Below are 21,203 nucleotides of genomic sequence, written 5' to 3' on the forward strand. Positions count from 1 at the left end.
AGTAAATGAGTGAACAAATAGAGAGCGTATGTCCCTGTCGCAGCTGCCCCTTTGTGAGTCGAGGGTGGGTTCCTACCGCCAAAGCTGCTGGCCCAGTGTCTGTACCAATTCTGGAGAAGGTAGAACTTCTTAACCTTCAGGATTATGACTGAATCACACCCAGACATGCCGTGGTTTGGTCTGTTTGGCCTTGTCATCTGCAGGAGTCATAAAGCCACCAAAGGGGGTGGGCTTTCGCGGGGGCCAGGATAAAGGTGTCTGTTGGAGCTTCTCAGAGCACCAACCAGATCGACCTCTGCCCAGTGCTTGAAATGACAATTCGATCATATTTTATTAAGGACTCAAAATGTTCGCTGGAAGGTCATACCTTCATTTTTTCTTCCTTTGCCTTTCTTTCCTTCCTTTTCTGTTTCGGCTTTGTTTTATATCCTTATACACCCTCACTCTCCCACTCCCCTCCTTCCCTGAAGCAGTCCGAAGCACACAAGTGGCACTTTCTGTGCGTTTAAACAAAGCATCAGTGCAGGCACTCCCATCCCCTGAGCCCCCTGGCACCCTGTGACAGGAGCGGAGCTGGAGATGTCCCCATTCGGTACTTTGAACGATTTTCTTTTTAAGAACCAAAGTACTTGCGGGTGAGTTCCAGCTCCAGGTTTCTCCCAGGTTCCTGTAAGGCCCAGGCTGCCAGCCTCCTCGGGGACAGTCGGTGACCATACAGCTGTAAAAGTAGCGTCTTCCTGCGCTTCCGGGCCTGGCTGTCTGTGACCCATGGTGACATCGTGAGAGGTTAGCCTTTTGGAAGGAAGCCACGTCTGCGTCTAAGGATTTGACATTCCAAAATTTTCCAGATGTGCTTTCATTGAAAACAATCATGATGATAATAAATTACCATAAAAATATATTTTCCGTTTATTATACATGATCCTCTGTGCGCTTAGGCTTTTAGAGTCGTTTTGGAAGGTGATAAGGACTCAACCCATCATCTGCAGAAGACAGTTTGACCTTGGGGCTTCTACAAAATCACCAATGTAAGGAGTGGCTATGGAAAGACTCAGGGGCTAGACCTCAGAGAGCTGAAATATAAATTGCGATGGAGAGCACCATTCTCGAGGAAAACAATGAAAGAAACCAACAGGAGGCAAACAAAGTTTCCAAGAAAAGAGAATTGTCGACAGGCATTTCCTTTTGAGGCACTGGATCAAAGCTTTAGGGTTTGGGATAGATAGAATCATCTTTAAAAGTAGGATCAGCACTCACTTTTATGCTCAGAGCACTCTGGGCTTCTTCCTCAGTTACTCTGGTCAGTTATATCTCTTCACTGGACCCTGATATGCACACACAGGTACATATATGTGTATGTGTATGTATATTACATACATCATACAAACACAGACATATAATTGCATGCAAGTATATATATGAGTTATTACATTTCAGAGTTGTTGAGACGATTAAATAATATTATGTACATTTTATTTAAATGTTACTAGTATTATCTAGGGATTTATTTGTGTGTTTTTTTCATTAAAAACAAAGATTTATTTATAGAAATAATATTGCATTTGAAAGAGCCTGAAATCCCTGGTGCAAAGAAGTTCCCGTATAACCACTGAAGGCAGGAGAAGGGAAGCCATGGCATAAAGTAGTGTTTTAGGAAAACGAATTCAGAGCCCTGTTGGGGAAGAGGAGTCTGCACAAACACTTAGAGGCCAGAGGATCAGAAGAAGGGTGGATCTGCCAGTTAGAGCAGAGAGGCTACTGGGGGGCAGGGGGAAAATCAGAATAGGACAGAGCATCCAGAGTTACGTCCCGATGAAACCAGGAAGTGGATTCTAGATCGGCTGAGAGGCTGGCACACAGAAGGGACCGATGGAAGCCACCTGAAGTGAAAATTAGCCAGATGGTTATGGCTGAACGAATTAGAGGAAGAAGTCAGTGCTCGGGAGACCAGCGAGGAGGCTCAGCAGCATGGATCATCACTGGTCCTGGTTCCTCGAGTGAAATGGGGAAGGAGAAAGGGGAACATTTGTGAAAGACCTTACAAAGAGCGGGTCAAGAAGACGTGGAGACAGACTTGACATAGGGTGAAGGGTAGCGGTGATCCACGTGATACGGTAGGAGCACACAGACCTGGGTGTCTGAGGGATGTGGAGGCCACAGGGAGAACCACAGCTGGAATGGGAATCTTGTCTCGGAGGTTTGCCAAGAAGCTCCAAAGTTACTCTTAAGGGCAATCTTCTCAGGGGAGTGCGAGTGGCCGTGTCTTTATTGGTTAGAAGTAACACGCATGTGTTCTCCGTGTCAGTGTGGAAGTGCTCTCTGCCAGGTTTCTGAGCCCGATTGGGGAATGTTCTTGGGTCCTGGGCTGAAAAGTCCTCGTGGGTTCTTCTTTGGTTTCAGAAGGAATGACTGAGAATAGACACCTTTTCAAGAAAAGGAGACCCAGGGTGTCCTAGCCCCGTGCAGGAAGGGCTCACATTTAAGTACCTACCTAGTGAGGAAATTGGGCTGTTGACTGCTGGTGTGGGAATCTCAATCTTTCTGCAGACCTGGCGGCCCCAGTGTGTGCTCGCCCTTCATCTGGGTCCAGGAAATGCTGTGCATTGTCTAGGATGAGGAACGTATTTCGGGGAGCGGGGGTTATGTTTTTGTCTTTCTTAGGATAACACACGGCATTTAGTGCACTGAGCAAGTGGAGGTGGTGGCAGAGTGAGATGGCAAGAATGAAGCACTCTCAGCCCAAGGTCTGGGGTTGGTTTTAGGGTTGATTGTTCCATGTGTTGGGAATGCTTTTTCCTTTTAATTTCTTTTCTTTTTATTTTACATTTATTTTTTTTTTCAACGTTTTTTATTTATTTTTGGGACAGAGAGAGACAGAGCATGAACGGGGGAGGGGCAGAGAGAGAGGGAGACACAGAATCGGAAACAGGCTCCAGGCTCTGAGCCATCAGCCCAGAGCGAGCCCGACACGGGGCTCGAACCCATGGACCGCAAGATCGTGACCCAGCTGAAGTCGGACGCTCAACTGACTGCGCCACCCAGGCGCCCCTACATTTATTTATTTTTGAGAAACGGAGTGAGACAAAGCGTGAGCAGGGGGGGTGGGGGCAGAGAGAAGGAGACACAGAATCCGAAGCAGGCTCTAGGCTCCGAGCTGTCAGCACAGAGCCCGACACGGGGCTCGAACCCACGAACTGTGAGATCATGACCTGAGCCGAAGTCGGACGCTCAACCAACTGAGCCATCCAGGTGCCCCAATTTCTTTTTTTTTTTTTTTTAATTAAAATAATTTTTTTGAGAGAGAGAGAAAGAGAAAGAGCATGAGCAGGGGAGAAGAGCAAAGAGAGAGGGAGAGAGAATCTTGAACAGGCTCCACACTACACTCAGCATGGAGCCCGATGCACGGCTCGATCTCATCATAACCTGAACCAAAATCAAGAGTCAGACGCTTAACTGACTGAGCCACCCAGGCACCCCCCTTTTAATCTCTGATTAGTGTCGTTTGTTTGTGTAACAGTCTCAAAGGTGAGACCATCGGAGTAGCATTAGCTTTTCTTGACCTACCAGGGGGCATCTGCCTATAATATCATCATCACACTTACTATCATTAATATTATTCTTTCTACCTGCTGTTTCAAAAGGGCTACTATAGGCCAGACAATTTGCTAGGGGCCCTCATACCAACTTCTTAGCAATTCTGCAGAGAAGACATCACTCCTTTTTTACACATGGCAAAGTGTGACTCACAGAGGCTAAATGGCCTGTCCAGGTAAGAAGGTATTCCGGGGGCGCCTGAGTGGGTCAGTTGGTTAAGTGTCCAACTTTGGCTCAGGTCACGATCTCACGGTTCGTGAGTTCGAGCCCCGCATCGGGCTCTGTGCTGACAGCTCGGAGCCCGGAGCCTGCTTTGGATTCTGTGTCTCCCTCTCTCTCTGCCCCTCCCCTGCTCACGCTCTGTCTCTCTCTGTCTCAGAAATAAATAAAACATTAAAAAAAATTTTTTTGGAAGGTATTCCGCTGCCCCTCTCGCTGGCTCCACAGTCCATGCTCATAGTGCAGAGTTAATAATTTTCAACATGTGTTTCTGGCTCCTGCCCATTAGATTCCATTCCATGGTTATTAGAGCAGCTTCACAGGGTAAGGAGTACAGAGCACCGTCTTCAACTTAGTGGGAAAAGAGCTTTCTACGGGTCTGACCTGGGTATGTGACAAACTAGTAGAAACGATTCATTTCTCCAGACTTTACAGCCCAGCGTTCTATGACATGCGGGGATGCTCACCCTCTCTCCCATCCACACCTGCCAGTGAGCCATAGCCTGGGGCTCTGGTGGTTTTCCCCTGCGTGAACAAACCTTTCTAAAATCCAAATGGAGAACAGGATCCTTGGTCTATCTGTTGACAATGGTGCAATCAGAGACAGATGTGTAGCCAAATTGCTACCTATTAGAACATAGTAAGAAACAAGCAGAAAGACAGGCGTTTGTTAATATTTACCTGCTCCAGGGTGAGAAACAAGGGAGCCAAGTCTTCAGTGATCACAAAGCATCGTCCCTTTTTGGTCAAGAGAAAGATTACACCAACCTCCTTTCTCTTGGGAGATTGATTTAGGCATACTCAAGTCTCCACCTTCTGAGAAGCCACAATTCCCATTAGAGTTGCCAGGCAAAAATAATATTGTTTGTTTAAACAGCTGAGATTAAGACCCAGAACTACTTGTCGCACTTTGTGGCCAACTTTCCAGAAATGTCTCTTTAAGTGCTGCGTGTCGGGCAGCGATTTATGGGAAAGGAGAAGGGAAATCCTGGTGGTGTCGTACCTCTGGGCCTGCCCGATAGGCCTCCATCTGTGACACTGATGACACCTGGAATGTGCTACCTTCCACTTGGGGCATCGGTTGAGTCAGGAAAGTTCAGGCAAACGGCAGGAGGCCACAGGAGCCCAAGAAAAAGCAAACACATTAAACTCTGGAATCAGATGGTCCAGAGGCAGCAGAGAAGAGCTTAAGGGGCTCTAAAAGGACACACAATGACACAGAGGTGGGAAAACCATCCCCTGTTCCTCCTGAGCCCCCTTGTAGCCTGGGGCAGATCAAGGAACATCACTCTCCCCAGCTCCAAAGTCCTCAGATTTGGGAGAGGCGAGGCAAGCAGGAGTTGGCATTTCCATCCCAAACTGTGGGTCTGCCTCAGGGCTGTGAGTACAGTGTGCCTCTGGTCCCACCCACCTGTGGGTCACAATGACACCTGCACATCAAATCAGACACTCACTCCCCCAGGGCCATACAGGGACAGGAATGACCCAGATCCCGAGGGCATCTTCTGTTCCTCAGGCAGGCCATGGAAATCACTCTCGGGGCTTTGGTCCTGATTTTTTCTTCCTGGAGTAAGAAGCCCCGAATATGCACATGGCAATCTCCTCCTCTCACTTGCATCTTTGCTCAACGTTTATGGCTTTAGAAAGGTCTTTTCTAACCATTCTAGATGGTTAAAATGCCACTCTGCCCTCACTCTGCCTGCCACTCTGTTTTTTGACCCTGCTTTAGTATCTCCTTGCCCTCCAGAACTGCCTGACACTGAAGTTTCAGCCTACTTTTACCTCCCGCACGGGTGCAGGAGACCCATGGAAGTAGGTAGAGCTTTGCCTCTCTTATTTACGCCAGGTCCCCAGCACCTAGCGTCGTGCCTGGGAAGTAGGCACTCAGCCAACAGTAAAGTTACTTATGAATTGATAAGTCAAAAAACTAGGGCACAAATGAATAAACCTAGCTAGACTTAAGATCAAAATCCATGAGTGTCAATGAGGGGTCACAGTGTGTTTTTCCTCAGTGTGGATTTCTAAGACATTTATGATGCTGAAACAAATAGAACAATGTTTTAGATAATTCTTCCATTTATTATTAATAATTTTGCTCTTGGATATGCTTTTATTTTGAAATTGACTTTGAGAATTGCACACTAGTTCTAAAGACACATTTCATAATAATGCCTTCTTTGTCTTTTAGAGTACATTAGGGTTTACAAAGTGGTCACTTTCATTATCTTCTTCCATTAGAGTTGTGACAAGGAGTGGTTAAAAGAAAATGGACTTGGGGTGCCTGGGTGGCTCAGTCAGTTAACTATCAGACTTCAGCTCGTGGTCCATGAGTTCAACCGTGCATCGGGCTCTGTGCTGACAGCTTGGAGACTGGAGCCTGCTGCAGATTCTGTGTCTCCCTCTGTCTCTGACCCTCCCCTCTTTGCACTGTCTCTCTCCCTCTCAAAAATAAATAAACATAAAAAAATTTTTTAAAAAGAAAAAATAGACTTTGGGGCGCCTGGATGACTCAGTGGGTTGATCGTCTGACTTCAGCTCAGGCCATGATCTCACAGTTTGTGAGTTTCAGCCCCACAACAGGCTCTCTGCTGTCAGTGCTTAGCCCGCTTCAGATCCTCTGTCTCTCTCTCTCCCTGCCCCTCCCCCACTCATGTTCTCTCTCTCTCTCTCTCTCTCTCTCAAAATTAAATAAAACATTTAAGGGAAAAAAAGTAAAATGAACTTTGGAGTTAAGAAAATATGGTTTCAAATCCCAGCTTTAACATTTGCTATTTATGTGGCTTTAACCCATCAAGCCTCAGTTTTATCATCTGCAAAATGGGTATATGCATACTCTCCTCATGACCTCAGACCCTGCTGGCCAATGAATAAATGGCAGCTGCTATTATTATTGTTACTTTTGTTATGATCACTTTTGATCCATCTGGTATGACTGAAGAAAGATGTGCATAAATGCACTTGGAGGCCACCTGACTGTCTCCATGGGACCAGAAGCAGGGGGTGTCTGAAAACAACAACAACAACAACAAACAAAGCAAAAGCAAAAACAAAACAAACAAACAACAAAACACACACATGTAAAAAAAACAAGTTTAGGCGCTAATATTGGCTCTCCAGGATTACTTTCTTGGTTTCCTCACTTGGATTAGAACATTAAATCCTAAACCTGCCTGATCCAGAATCACCAGTGGGAATTGAAACACACACACACACACATACACACACACACACACACACACATTTCTGGACCTAATCCATGAAGATTTTACTTTGACTCACCTGGGTTGAGACTCCAAAGTATTCATGTGTGTTGAATTCCCTAGATGTACATAATCATCAGTCAAGTGCAGACCACTGGAATAGACGACTTCCAAGGGCAAGCCCCTAGCTTTTTGAGTTACTATTGGGTTGCTGAGCTTGTTTTAAAGAATTATTTCCATGCTGATGGCATTTCCTTCTCTAGTAGAGGTCCCCATCTTTATCAGCCTCTAGGGAGAAGTGGCACTCAGGAGTTCTGAAACTCCTTTAGAAGTTGTTGAAGAACATAAAAAGCAGATGAGGGGAGAGGAACTTAGAGGCTAGTGCTTTAATTACAGTTGCACAAATCCCATGGACGAGAATTTGCTAAAACCATAGGAACTTTCCTCTTCATATTCTAAGCTTGTGGCTCAGTTCCCTGCAAGATCTCACTGGAAGGACCACCTTGGTTTCAGTGGGGAATGATGCCATTGATGAATCACCATGTGCTTTCCAGGCATTCGCTTGTTCTGCAACTGTGTCTGGAAAGGGCACAGAGAGGTGGGCTCAGGGATGAGCGGGAGGAATGGTGAGCCGGCAGGCATTGAGGCTATGGTGGGGGTCAGACCCTGGGGTACAACAACGCAGATGAGGAAGTGGGGGATGTGGGATTGTTATTGACTTCACTCCGCTAAAAAACCCTACCGTCTAGGATATCCTGTTTACATTCAAGGGAGGAGATAGACTGCCCACGGACAAAGAGAATCCTGGAGCTAGGAATGCGCTGGAGGGTATAAACATTGCATTACTTTTCAGGAAAAAGAATATGCTCCAAGGCAGACTTTATAAATATTATGCAGCCGCCCTCCTCTCAAATGTTCCCTGTGGGCAACCCACCGTGTCTAGAGTTAGGCTCACACAGATTAAGGTTAGCAACTCTTCCGGGAAGCCTGTTTTCATCACAGAACCATCAGAGAATCAGACAGAAAACAGGAAATTTTAGGCATCGCTGTGGTATCATGACAGCCTGTGACTCTGCGTCGGGTTTTAAAAGCCTTTTTGCTCTGCTTGTAAATACATTTTTATAAGGAGGAAATATACCTTAAGATGCAGTCTTAATTTTGAGAGATAGACAAAGACTTTTTTCACAGTTTGAGTTAATTACAGCAAGTTGCAGGACGGATGCCAAAATGAAATACTTCTCAACAAGGCTGATGAGTAAAACCCAACTTCTTCTTATTTGTTTGTTTGTTTGTTTGCCTATTTTCTTCCAAGATTTTGTGTAAATTCAAATTAGTTACATGTAGTGTAGCATTGGTTTTAGGAGTAGAATTTAGTGAGTGATTCTACAATCAACCTTCCAAGGCATAGTTTATAACTATCAGTTTACAAATATTACAGCTTTCTGTAATAAAAACTTATTTACTGGAGTTTCCCACAATGAACTTAACTCATTTTTAGTCCTTCACATCAATATTCCTTGGAAAGTTTTAAACAAATCTGGCAATATTATGGGAAAAATTTTTGCCCTTTTAGAAAACATAGAATTGATTTTTTTGGCAAAATATACATCATGCAAAATATACATCAGATTTGACTTAAATTTTCAAGTAATACTTTTGCAAGTATTCTCTAACCTTTTCCTTCTTTGACTGACAAGATCAAATAAGCCACAATTTGTCTTCTCAACGCATCTGTGTAAAAATTTCTCCTAATCTTTGAAGGTTCATCATTAGCTATGAAACTTGCCCTTGGCTTCTGCTCCTCTTATGTATTTCAGCCAAGAATGAGCCAAAGATTCGGGCAGTGATGGGGAGGTGAATGTGTGGCTCTCTTAGAGGGTCACAATTTTAATAAGAGCTAATTGGGCACATGTTTATTATGGGGTGAGCTCCATGCCAGATGGAGTCAAGCCATGCGAAGTGAAAGAAACAGTTCCTGCCCTTGAGAAGCTTACAACTAGTGAACCAGACATGCTGTAATACAGGAAATTATGAAAGGACATTCCAGTTTATATATTGTCTGGCTTGCTGGTGGGTGGGTATGTGTTGGACCAAATGCATCTAGGATGCCAGACACAGAAACAGCCTGGAGGCCATTTGGAAGGGCGATGAAGAGCTGGAGATATCTCTGATTTTACGTTCTCCTGGGCAAATTTTACTTTTGTTGAGTACCCATCATGTTCAGGACACCAGAGGTACACAGCGAGAACTAAGAGCCCATGCTATGTGTGTAGGCTAAGGGCAAAGGGAATTAACAGGATGACTCTTCCTGGAGGCCTTCAAGCTATGCATAGTTCAGATCTCAAAATATACACATGTCAGTTGAATGGTGTTGGAAACACCCTGACTCATTTCTCTGAGTCAGGACCGTGGCTTTATTGTCTGGATGTTGCCAAGGCCCCCTGCTAGATCTCCCTGCTTCTGTTCTAGACAGGTCCTGAGCTTAGCCTGTGAATCTCTCAAATGGCCAGAGGCCACTACACTTAGACCAGAAAAATCAGTTGCCTTCCTTCTTTAAATGGTAAAGTCATAGACAGGGAGCACCATGAAGGGGGCAAGGCTGATGTGCCAGCATCCACATAGTCCTGTTATTGCCTTTAAATGTGGAACTGTCCGCCATGCTCCCTCTCTGCCCTCCAACCCCCCGCCCCCACCCCCCCCACCCCCCACCCCCCCCCCCGCCCCGTGGTGAATTCTCACAGGTTCCTATGCTTTCCTTTCAGTTGCCTCAAGCAGAGTTGCGGCTGAAGAGTACACTGTTGATGTTGAGATCAGTTTTGAAAGCGCCTCCTTCCTGGAGCCTATCAAAACTTACTTGAACAGCCTCAGTTTCCCAATTCAAGGGAACAGCACTGACCAAGCCACCACCACCATTTTAAGCATTGAGGTGACCACAGGTGAGTCAAAGGCCCGTTGCTATAGAATGGAGGGTTGGGAATATCAGGAGAGAAGCTGTCCGAGCTCCTTACTGTCACAGCAAATTGCAATTCGTAGGCAAGTGACGTGACTCAAAAAGGCCTGATGTGTGATTTTATGACTTCACGGCCTTCCAGAATGCAGCCCCTCTTGGCAGACTCCATAAGCCAGTTCCTTATCTCAAATGGGAGCCAAATGTTTGCTTGGTGGTTTGTGTATTGGTTGTCACAAAATGGTCCCAAGATACTTCCAGGTCCTTCACAACAGGCTACTTGGTCCCATCCGTCTGGGTAGTCAGTGGGTATGGCAAGGGCTGGTTCAGGTATTAATAAGGAGCAAGTTCCCTTCATTTTGGGAGCATAGGTCAGGAAATGGGAACCAGGTACACACCTGGATTTGGAAGCAAGACATAATACAGAAACTCTAAGGCCGTGCGACGGGATTTTCTGGTCGCTGCCTCCTTTTTGAGGTTATGCGAGCTGTCCTATTTCTCAGGCACCATCACCTGGGAAGCTATGATATGGGAGTCCCCCTTGTCCCAAACAAAGGTATTGCCTTGCAAACACTAACAGATTTGGGGTTTCATGATTCTAAAATGGAGGCAAGAATAAAATTCTTGTCTTTCAAGAATTTTTTGAATTATATTTCAAATAGTTCATCAGCATCAGTCTATGCATTCCAATGTTTATTCCTTTGATTTTGAGAGAGAGAGAAAGAGCATGTGAATGGGGGAGAGAGGCAGAGAGGGAGAGAGAGAGTCTTAAGCAGGCTCCACACTCGGTGGAGCCACCCAGGTCACCAACTGAGCCACCAAGCACCCCAATCCAATTTTTTATTCTTAATATATGCTAGCTGAACCCGAAATGGCTGCTTCCTAGCTCCCTCTGGATGCCCTTCCCACCTATGCTGTAGTAAAGGACTGCATCAGTGTCCACAGATTCACTAGAGCTTGGGTGCCTCTCCTATTTCAGGAGCAGTGATCTGATGACTTTCCTTTGGGTAGTCACTCTTAGAATAGACAGCTCCCCATGACATGACTTTGATCGAGTTTTAGAAATAAATTCAAAGCCCTCTGTTTTCAGAGCATTTTCCAGTGTCCCCAGGGGGATTAGAAAGTATTTGGTTTGTTTACGTGTGACTAGAAATGTAACAGGCACAATTTTATTTGTACTCTGTATTTGCTGTTTAACAAATTACCCCAAAACTTAGCATCCTAAAACAACACACATTTATCGTACCGTACAGCTTCTGAGGGCTAAGAATTCAGAAGGAGCTTAGCTGGGTGACCCTGGCTCAGGGTCTCTTATAAGGGCGCAGTCAAGCTTCGGGCAGCAGTTCTGTGAAGGCTCCACTGCAGCTAGAAAATCCTCTGAAGCCCACTCACATGGTTGTTGGCAGGACTCAGCTCCTCACTAGCTGTTGACCGGAGACTTGCTTCTCACCATGTTGGCCTCTCCATGACACGTCCTCATGCAATGGCAGCTGGCTTCCCCCCCGGAGCAAGCGGTGAGAGACAGACATCACCGAAGGAAGCCACAGCATCTCATATCCTAATCTCACGAGTGATATATCATCACTTCTGCCATATTCTGTTGGTCACACAGACTAAGTCTAGGGCAACATGAGAGTGAGTGACAAAACAGTGTTAATATCCAGAAACAGAGGTGGTCAGGGGCTGCCTTGGAAGCTGGCTACCATACACTTTGTGCCCAGAAATCTGTCTATCACATTATTATTGTAGGCATCCGCTGTAACAGTCGGAGCAGTCATCCTTCAGACAGCCATACCTAATAGCGTGGTGATGTGTACGGGAATCACACGAATCTCAACATAGTACTGTCGAACTTCCCAAAGGGCAATGTGGAGTCAAGTTAGAATTTTCTACAGAGTATAAATACTTACAGTCTATACATGTAAAGGTGGCGAGCACCTTCTCTCTCCTCACTGTTCTGGTTGTTGATAGTCTGCAGACCTACCGGAAATGAAATCTGGTGCTCGTGTGAGACAGGCTATAGGTGGCCTCAAGAAAGGTGTCTCCACAATCTCACTTGTCAAGAGCATGATGGCTTCCCTGCAGGGCATCGTTGCAGTTGCCTTAAAGGACTACCTCCCAAGGGACCTTTTTGCCAGCTCCAGGGAGGTAAGTAACTGTTGATTAAGTGTTTGTTTGTTTGTTTGTTTGTTTGTTTGTTGAGTGACCGATATCAACTCAAGCAAATGTTTCTCGGTCCTGTGTGTATTCAAACGCTAACATGAGATTTTGAAATACTGCCCTGTGATTCTTTCAGCAGATGTTACCCTGAGAATGTCAGTCCGACTCAATGTAGGCTTTCAACAAGACCTCAAGAACTGTTCCTCTGCTCTCTATAGGTCCTACAAGACTGACTTGGAAACAGCGGTAGGTTTTGACCCCAAGAACGTCTTAGCCAACAAGTTCTTTGGGCTGGACTGAATCTGTTGCATTCACCAAGGATAAATTCTGTCAGAGTTTATGAATATGGGCATCAAAAATATTTCTAGATATCTGGGATGATGAATTACGGAGTGTTCAAACCCAACAGTGTGCAGGGGATGATTTTACGTCATCTCGACCTATAGGTGGAACTTCCACCCAGGGTAGAATTGATTCAGAGAAGACTTGGTGTCATCAACCCACTGAATCCAATTCAGGTCTAGAAGCGCATTTCTATTTGTCTTCCCACACTTCACGGATGAAGCCCTAACGTCTTTTGGGTAGATCAGCCCAAGGCTGGCACCGTGATTTCAAATCATTCCACATTAAAGGTCATGAGGCATTCTCACTTAAGACAGATTTCAATTTACTCATATAAAAATAGAGAATATTCCCGTAGTATTAACTGAGTGCCAGACACTACTCTAAGTGATTTACACTGGATTAATTCATCTGAACCTAAAGGCTTTGGTTGAGCGAACTCATTTGCGATAGAGCGTCCCAGTTGGTGTGGTACAAATTATTACAGGGGGGCTGAGATAATGACTTCCCTTAACTCTCTGGGCAGCCAAGCCCCTGCCTCAGTCCAGGAGCAGCCTCAGCTTACCCTTGGAAACCACATGAATGAGGTTTCGTTTTCTGTGGGTGCCATGCTGAAGCGCCAAAGGGCTCTGGGACAGCCGATGTGCATATCTGGCATGTGATAGCACTACACAGCGTGAGAACCTTCCGCACACACTGCGCCCTCAATTATATGCTTTTGAGGGAAGAGAGAGTTGCATATTCATCTTTGGATCCTACCAACTCAGCTTCCTGGCACGGTGCTCTGCACCCACAGTGCTTTGCATGTTGCATCTACTCGTAAATGTGACTTGAATCAAAATGAATTCCCTGGGATGGGTGTTCAGAGAAACCTCCCCATTTTCTCTGCCAGGCATTTCCCTGAGCAAAATTTTTGGCACGTTAAATCTGGTGTTTGTTTGCTTCTTGGAGAACCCAGGCTGACATAGGTCAAGAGGAATTACTTCTTCAAAGTTCTGTCAGTGTTAGCCTTAACAAAATATACAGGAGAAAGTTTTACCTGGGATAATAAGAAAAAAATATGTGCTTTTTACTCTGCTTTCAACCTTTTGACTTATCTCTCACTGGACCTTGATACATGACACTTGTCTTTCTTTGTTTTCCAGTTCTGGAAAGGTTACAGTATTTTACCAGGCTTCAAATTGGTGACTGTGACAGGGTTCAGGTAAGAAGCTGTAATCGGGTCATTCCTACCCAACGGCAGAGACCACTACATTAGTGAAGAAGAAACAACCCATTAGAGGGGCATCATCTAGAGCAGTTTGGTAGAGGTGGAGACAATGCTCGATTGGTAGGGCGCAAAGAGGGAGGCAATACTGAGAACGGAAACTCGCTCCTCACAGATATACCTGCTTAAATGGAAAATGAGCCCAAGACTTGTGTTTATTCTGTGCCTGCAGGGGTTTTGCAAACAGATAAGGGATAAGTCCACAGACTAGGGAGTTCCAAAATATAAAAGTGAAAGAATGTCATGCATGATGCCTTTATTCAAGAAAAGTTGTCCAGCCAGCCACGGGCACAGAGTTGCACGCTGCTATGTAAATGGCTCCGCCTGGAGTTGGGCTCCACGGCAGCCCTAAGGAGGTATGCACAGTGTTTCAAAAAGTTAGATGCCAATTTTAACAACGAAGAATGTTCACAGAAACATTCGGGATTCTGCTTCAGTTGACATTCAGCATATCTGGTAACCTCGGGCCAGCATGGCTGTGTGACAACAGTCTCTGCACTGTGGCTGTGACCCTATGACCAACTTGTGTGATTCACTTCACTCATTCCCATCCAGCCGTTTTGCTCACTTATGTTACCTGTCTGCAGACATTTGAGTGTGCAAGCCTTTGTCGCAGGCTTTCAGCTAGAGCCTGAAACCGGGTTGATTTGAGTGAACCTTTGAAGATAAAAAGTACCCAGGCTGTGCTTGCCATTTTGTTTTCCCATGTAAATAAACCATAAGGATCTAGACTCTTCCAGGTCAGTTACTGCCTTACTGAACTGAGTGGTCTCCATGCAGGCCCGGAAGTGTGGTTGTGACATACGAGGTCAAGACTACAACACCATCACCTGAATTGATGCGTAAAGCAAATGATCAAGTAATGCGGAACCTTAATCAGACCTACAAAATGGACTACAATTCCTTTCAAGTAGTTACTAGCAGTAAGTAGGACATCTCCACGTTTTTCCTATACATGGATTCTATTTAGCTATAGCAATGGTATTTATCATTATGCTTAAAACCAGGAAATTACATTACAGTGTCTCCATGGGGAGAGGCTGTCTGGTTCCTGGCACAGAGGCTTCCCGTCTGAGGCACCGTTACAGATCCTGCCAACCAGGCTAATGTCACTGCAGTTGGGAAAGGGGTTGCAGTGGGGAGAGATTTTGCAGGAGGGTCCCAGAGCCATCCGGGTCGATGGAGGGCTTTGTTTTGTTTCATTTCGTTTTTAGTCAGAAGTCTGGGGGCGCCTGGGTGGCTCAGTCGGTTGGGCGTCCCACTTCAGCTCAGGTCATGATCTCACAGTCTGTGAGTTCGAGCCCTGCGTTGGGCTCTGTGCTGACAGCTCGGAGCCCAGAGCCTGCTTGAGATGCTGTCTCTCCCTCTCTCTCTCTGCCCCTCCCCTACTCAAAAATGCTCTGTCTCTCAAAAATAAATAAATGTTAAAAAAAATTAAAAATAAAAAAATAAACACATAATCGGAAGTCCCACATCATCTGGGCGCCTGCGTGGCTCAGTCGGTTAAGCAGCCAACTCTTGATTTAGGCTCAGGTTATGATCTCGTGGTTCATGTAATCAGGACAGAGCCCTGAAAGCATGGAGCCTGCTTGGGATTCTCTCTCTCTCTCTCTCTCTCTCTCTCTGCTCCTCCCCCACTCTCTCTCTTGCTCTCAAAAAAAAAAAAAAAAGTCCCAAAACATCCCAAAACGAACATTGGAGTGGGGTTGGGACATTCATGAAATGCATTGATATTAAACAATTGCTACTGTTATTTTAGAGAAGTAGTTCTTAAAGTATGCCCCCCCCCCCAAACCAGCAGCATCAACATCCCCTGGAACTTGTTAGAAATACAAATTCCTAGGGCCACCGCAACCAACCAGGGTGATCTGTGTTTCCACAAGCCCTTCAAGTGATTCTAACGTGTGGGAAAGTTTGAGAACCTCTGCTTTGGATCCCATAGAGCAGTGGTGAAAATCCTGGGATTTTCAGATGCTTTCCCCCATTTTACAAATGGGTACAGAGTTGTGTTCTGGTGTGTTACCAGGTGGGTGGACCTATTGTCACTTGGGAAATAGAAAGGAGAGAGCCAGCTGGGCAGAGATTCGACAGGCAGGAATTTGGAGGCAGATGTTCTAGATAATTCTGGTACATGGTTCCAGAATAAAGTCTATGCCTCTTCAGAACCACGCTGGGTCCATTCGGGGAGGACTCTGAAAGGTCAGTTGCAGGCGCCTCTGGGAGACAGGGCACAGGGGTTAGGCCATCCCCACAACAGATTTACACTGCTCGTCTTTACATTCTCCGGTAGTTTTAGATGCCAGGTCATTTTCAAAAACAAAATGTTAAAAGAGATATGCACAGTGGTAAGAAAGTGCTGCAACCTAAGCAAGGAGAAAAGAAAAATAGCAATTGGAATAAATAAGGCGGCAACGACACAGGTGAAAACTGGAAAACTGAAGGAAGGGGAGTGAGTGGCCTAAAATTCAGACTCCCATGGAAGGCAGCCAGCCATGCCACCCCTGCCTGACTCCCAACACCACCCCCCCAACCCACACAGGTTTTGCCTTGAACAAGTCCCTGTATTTATGGTTCTGAGGGCCGAGGACAATATCGGCCTCTCGCAGAGGTAAGCTTTGGTTATGATTACTCTCTCCTCCAAATTTCAGTTGTGTTGAGGTTAGTCAGCCACTTAAATGAGTTTTACTGGTTGGTGGCTGACTGCCAGTCCAGAAACATGGTGTTGACAATGCAGTTCACAAAGGCACTTTGGAGTTTGTGCCTTATTCTTCCAAAGAGCAATGAAGCCATTGTGAACGGCACTTGACCCTGCTTCTACAGAGGGTTTACATCCAGGATGATCCTGGGATGTGCACGGACTCAGACCAAGAAACACGAACTTATGTCATGTGCAATTCCACGGGAGAGCTCAGACATCATCCTGCTTTCCATAGTGTTGGTGGTATTTACCTAGAATACAAATATCCAGAAGGTCAAGTGACTGGGTGTTTGTTTTTAACTTATAGTTATATTTGGAGGCAGAGGAGAGGAACAGAACCAGAAAGAAAAAGAGCCAAACGAATGAGTATCAGGAACTTATTTTAAACCTTTATGAACTACAAAGGGCACAGGGCAATGTTCAGAACATTTCCATTTATTTGGTGGTATATTAATCTTCAATATAATTAATGTTTGGTTAATTACTTAACCAGAATGCTCCTTTAATCACTGCCGATAGATTTATGGTCAATTCCACATAACCACATTCCACTAGCAGTCTTACTAATCATTATTATTGGCGACAATGATAATGAAGAGAGACATTGTTATTGTGTCTTTCCTGTGTTAAGCCCAGAGGGTTACACATATTTTGTCTTCATATATCCTGTGAGACAGGTACTATTATCTCCATTTTATAGGTGAGGAAATGGAAGCTGAGAGAGGGTAAAGAATGTGCTCAAGAACACAGAGTAAGTAACATAAGTTTGTATGACTTCAGAGTCCGTTCACTACATTCAATATTCACAGAAGGCCTGGCTTCTTAACAGTTCAATGTGATATTTTAAAATCTTATTTAATTCAGGAGCCTAAAAAAAGAGATAAGAAATATTTAGATACCTTGACATTTTGACTGGAACATCATAGCTCCCCAAATTAATTTTACGGTGTTTTGGTCCCATGTTTACAATATGGAAAGGGTCTGGCCTGAGCCTGACGCCTGTGTAAAAGAGGCCTCATACAGCTTCTTTATCCAGCCCCTCTGATTCCCTCAACACGTGGAATTCATGAAGGACATAGAATAAGAAACACGGCTTACAGGGCATAAACTGCATGTTGTGTGAGCAAAGGACAGCCATAAAACACACGCACAAAAATAGTAAATGTTGTGTTTTATTTCTACCCGTAAAATGACTTCATGCCATCGTTCTCCAGAATTTTACTGTGAAAACAGTAATAGGTACCATTCCCCCAGATCACCTCCCATGATAGCTTTTGCTGCTACCGTTTCCCAGACAAGGGAGCTGCGGCTCAGAGAGGCTTAGTAAATTCCCTAGGGCCACACAGCTATGTGTGGCACAGAACCAAAATTCAAATCTGGACCTGTATGTCTAACAAGCTCTCTTTCTTACGGGCTTGTGGGTATTGAGTCTTTAAAAAAAAAAAAAAAAAACTTAACAGACTATTGCAAGAAATTATTTTTTCCCTGTTTATAATTCATCAAAGACATAGGACAGAGCATTCAGTGGTGTGGGGTATTTGTTATCAGCAGGAAGCTGTTGATATTATTGAGTCAGTAGCAAAGAAGCTTGATGTTTAAATTAGCTGGGGTGGCTTTTTTAGCAGCAAACGAGCAATTTTCCACCAGACTCTTTGAAATTTTGAAAAGAGCTTTGAAATTCCTGTTACTACCATTGAGGGTTCTTACTACCATTTCCATTACTACCATTGTGCAAAGATTCCAAACTGGAAGCCATGTCCCCGGTATCTGGCAGCTGGTAAGTCTCTGGGCCTCAGACACCAGCTATCCGGGCATGGAATGAGGAAGATGTGTTGCCTCATTCCAGACAGCACTACGGACCCATGTGGTGGGGGCGTCCGGTGGGTAGCGTGAATTACATTCATTTGCCTTGGCATCTTACTACCTTTTCTTTGGGTTTCCAGATGAAACTAAGTTCACCATCGTGCCAGAAATCATTTTTGAAGGGGACACGGTAACTCTGATGTGTGAAACTGAAGTTTTGTCCTCTAACGTGTCCTGGCACCATGTCGAAAGGCACTCCGACATCCAGAACAACAGCAGATTCTCGGTTTACACCTTCGTGCTCAACAACATGACCTCGATATCGCGCCTCACTATTTACAACATCACTCAGGGGGACGCAGGTGGGATTTCATCCAATAACTGGTGCAGGGAAAGGAAAAAAAAACTCATAAAGAAACAAGGCGTGGAATGTGTATATGGTGTTTTCCTCTCTGGAAAGAAGTCACCAGGCTCAACTTTTCAAAATTAAAAATGAATCCCATGGCATATGCGTAAGCGAATATAGATAGCATTGGAGACAAAAACCGGTTTCCACATTTACCAAGGGCTTATGAGTTAGAAAGTGAGAGGAAAAGCTGACTTTTGTTTTTAATTTTCAAAAACTTTTAAAGAGCTTTGTTGAGACATACAATAAGCTGTACATACTCAAAACTTGTACAGTTTAACAGTTTAACAAGTTTTGACATATGTATAGACCTGTGAAACTACCACCCTCGTCAGGACCATCGCCCTCCATCACCCCCTGCCCAGTTTTCTTGCATTCTGTTGTAATCTCTCCTTCCCCCAAAACAACAGAAGCAGAAGTCTGAAACCTGACATTCTAGAATTTAATAACCCCGTTGTAACCCAGATGTGAATGGGGCAGTGGGGGCGGGCACCTCTTTTTCGCTGACTGAGAAGTTGGGTTGCAGACCCACGGGTCCTGTTCATCTTTATTGATTCTGATTTTGCCGCAGAGTTAAATAGAACACCCAAATCATCCACAGTCTTCTAACTCTCCTTGCTACCTCTTCCATCCCCACACATTTTTTTTCTTACCAGCAAAGACTGAGATTTCTGCTCCTTCCTTAGAATATCTCTCTACTCATTTAACTTGCGGCATCAGAAATGATCTGCATTGACTTTCTGCACTTCCTGAATGTGTCTTCAGGGTTGTTTAGAGCAAGCCTTGGATGCTTTTGCAAACGATGTTTGGCGAAATACTGTCATGACACACGAGACGAGGCTATCATTCTTCTAAGGAAATACATATACATGGCCCTAAAAAATGCATTTGTATATTCTATGCAGGTGAATATATTTGCAAGCTGACATTAGATATTTTTGAATATGAGTCCAGAAAAAAAATGGATGTTACACCCATCCGAATTTTGGCAACTGAAGAAATGAAGGTGACGTGTGATAACAATCCTGTATCTTTGAACTGCTGCAGCGAGATTAACGTTAATTGGAGCACGGTAGAATGGAAGCAGCAGGGGAAAATAAACATTCCAGGTAAGGATGTTAGATGCCCTTGTGCATATACATTTTTGCCTCTTGGCCAAGTAAAAATGGGAGAGGCACTGGGTAGAAGAGGAAATGTCAGACGGCTGTTTTTTCCCAAACTTCACACTGTGAAAAAGTACTAGGCTTGATGCCAGCTCCAGCTTCGCTATTCTAGAACATTCCAAAAATATATGCATATAACTGTCATGCTTGGGTTGTAGACAAGATCCTGGCAGAGAAGACCTGATGACTTTGGACCATAGTATCTCCCACTTGTACAAAAGTTTGCCCCACCTTTTTCTCCTCTTCATCTTCAGCAAAGACCTTAGGATGAGGTCACTGGCTTTGCTTTGGAGCCTGACTTGGAATTTCTCTTTTCTGTGTCTCTTCTCCTGGTGTCTGTCCTTCTCATGCCTCCACCTCTGTATTCAGATCCTTCAGTATTACCTAATTCTCTCTCTCTCTCTCTCTCTTTTTAAAATCTCTCTGTGTAGACCTGTGTGTCTGTCAATTGTTCCACGTCAATTTCTGATACCCTACACAGACTCTGTTTTGTATAACACTTTATGATTAACCAGTTTTGAAAATCTGTTATCACTTTTAATCGTATTTAACCTTGATCACACACTTGACGCTGGCTTTTTTTGCCTCCACTTTGCAAATAAGGAAATTGAGGTCTACAATGACTTATTCAAGTTTGTCACAATAGGAAAGAAAGAAAGAAAGAAAGAAAGAAAGAAAGAAAGAAAGAAAGAAGAAAGAAAAGGAAGAAAGAAAGAAAGAAAGAAAGAAAGAAAGAAAGAAAGAAAAGAAAGAGAAAGAAAAGGAAGAAAGAAAGAAAAAGGAAAGAAAGAAAGAAAGAAAGAAAGAAAGAAAGAAAGAAAAGAAAGAAAAGGAAGAAAGAAAGAAAGAAAGAAAGAAAGAAAGAGAAAGAAAAGGAAGAAAGAAAAAGGAAAGAAAGAAAGAAAGAAAAGAAAGAAAGAAAGAGAAAGAAAAGGAAGAAAGAAAGAAAGAAAGAGAAAGAAAAGGAAGAAAGAAAGAAAAAGGAAAGAAAGAAAGAAAGAAAAGGAATAAAAGGAAGAAAGAAAGAAAAGAAAGAGAAAGAAAAGGAAGAAAGAAAGAAAGAAAGAGAAAGAAAGAAAGAAAGAAAGAAAAGAAAGAAAGAAAGAAAGAAAGAGAAAGAAAGAAAGAAAGAAAGAAGGAAGGAAGGAAGGAAGGAAGGAAGGAAGAAAGAAAGAAAGAAAGAAAGAAAGAAAGAGAAAGAAAGAAAGAAAGAAGGAAAAGATTCACCTCAGGTCTGATTTCACAAGACCAGTGTTTACCTTGGCAAAACTATTTTTCCCATGCCTGATGAGCCAGTGCTGGAGTCGGCTGATCTGGCAGAGTTTGTTCTGAAGCAGAAGATTGCTTTTGGTCTAGAAACTTCATGTAACAAGATCCAGTCCTTCCCTTAAGAAATGACAGTTT

At 44.2% G+C, this 21,203-nt stretch overlaps 1 protein-coding gene across 7 annotated transcripts in view; it reads left to right on the forward strand.

Annotated features, from left to right (window-relative positions):
• Positions 1-21,203, forward strand: part of ADGRF5 (adhesion G protein-coupled receptor F5) — a 99,411-nt gene that overhangs the window by 52,734 nt on the left and 25,474 nt on the right. For 5 of the 7 annotated variants that reach the window (XM_015071163.3, XM_027057608.2, XM_053222710.1 and 2 more), the window contains exons 4-10: positions 9,776-9,949; positions 11,932-12,108; positions 12,257-12,366; positions 13,608-13,666; positions 14,510-14,652; positions 18,371-18,592; positions 19,542-19,745. In XM_015071163.3, coding sequence (XP_014926649.3) covers positions 9,776-9,949; positions 11,932-12,108; positions 12,257-12,366; positions 13,608-13,666; positions 14,510-14,652; positions 18,371-18,592; positions 19,542-19,745 — 1,089 coding nt within the window. The remainder of the gene's footprint in view (positions 1-9,775; positions 9,950-11,931; positions 12,109-12,256; positions 12,367-13,607; positions 13,667-14,509; positions 14,653-18,370; positions 18,593-19,541; positions 19,746-21,203) is intronic. The other 2 variants (XM_015071164.3, XM_015071168.3) reach the window with 1 other exon arrangement.

This window comes from Acinonyx jubatus, chromosome B2, assembly GCF_027475565.1.
Source record: "Acinonyx jubatus isolate Ajub_Pintada_27869175 chromosome B2, VMU_Ajub_asm_v1.0, whole genome shotgun sequence".
NCBI classification, from domain to species: Eukaryota; Metazoa; Chordata; class Mammalia; order Carnivora; family Felidae; genus Acinonyx; species Acinonyx jubatus.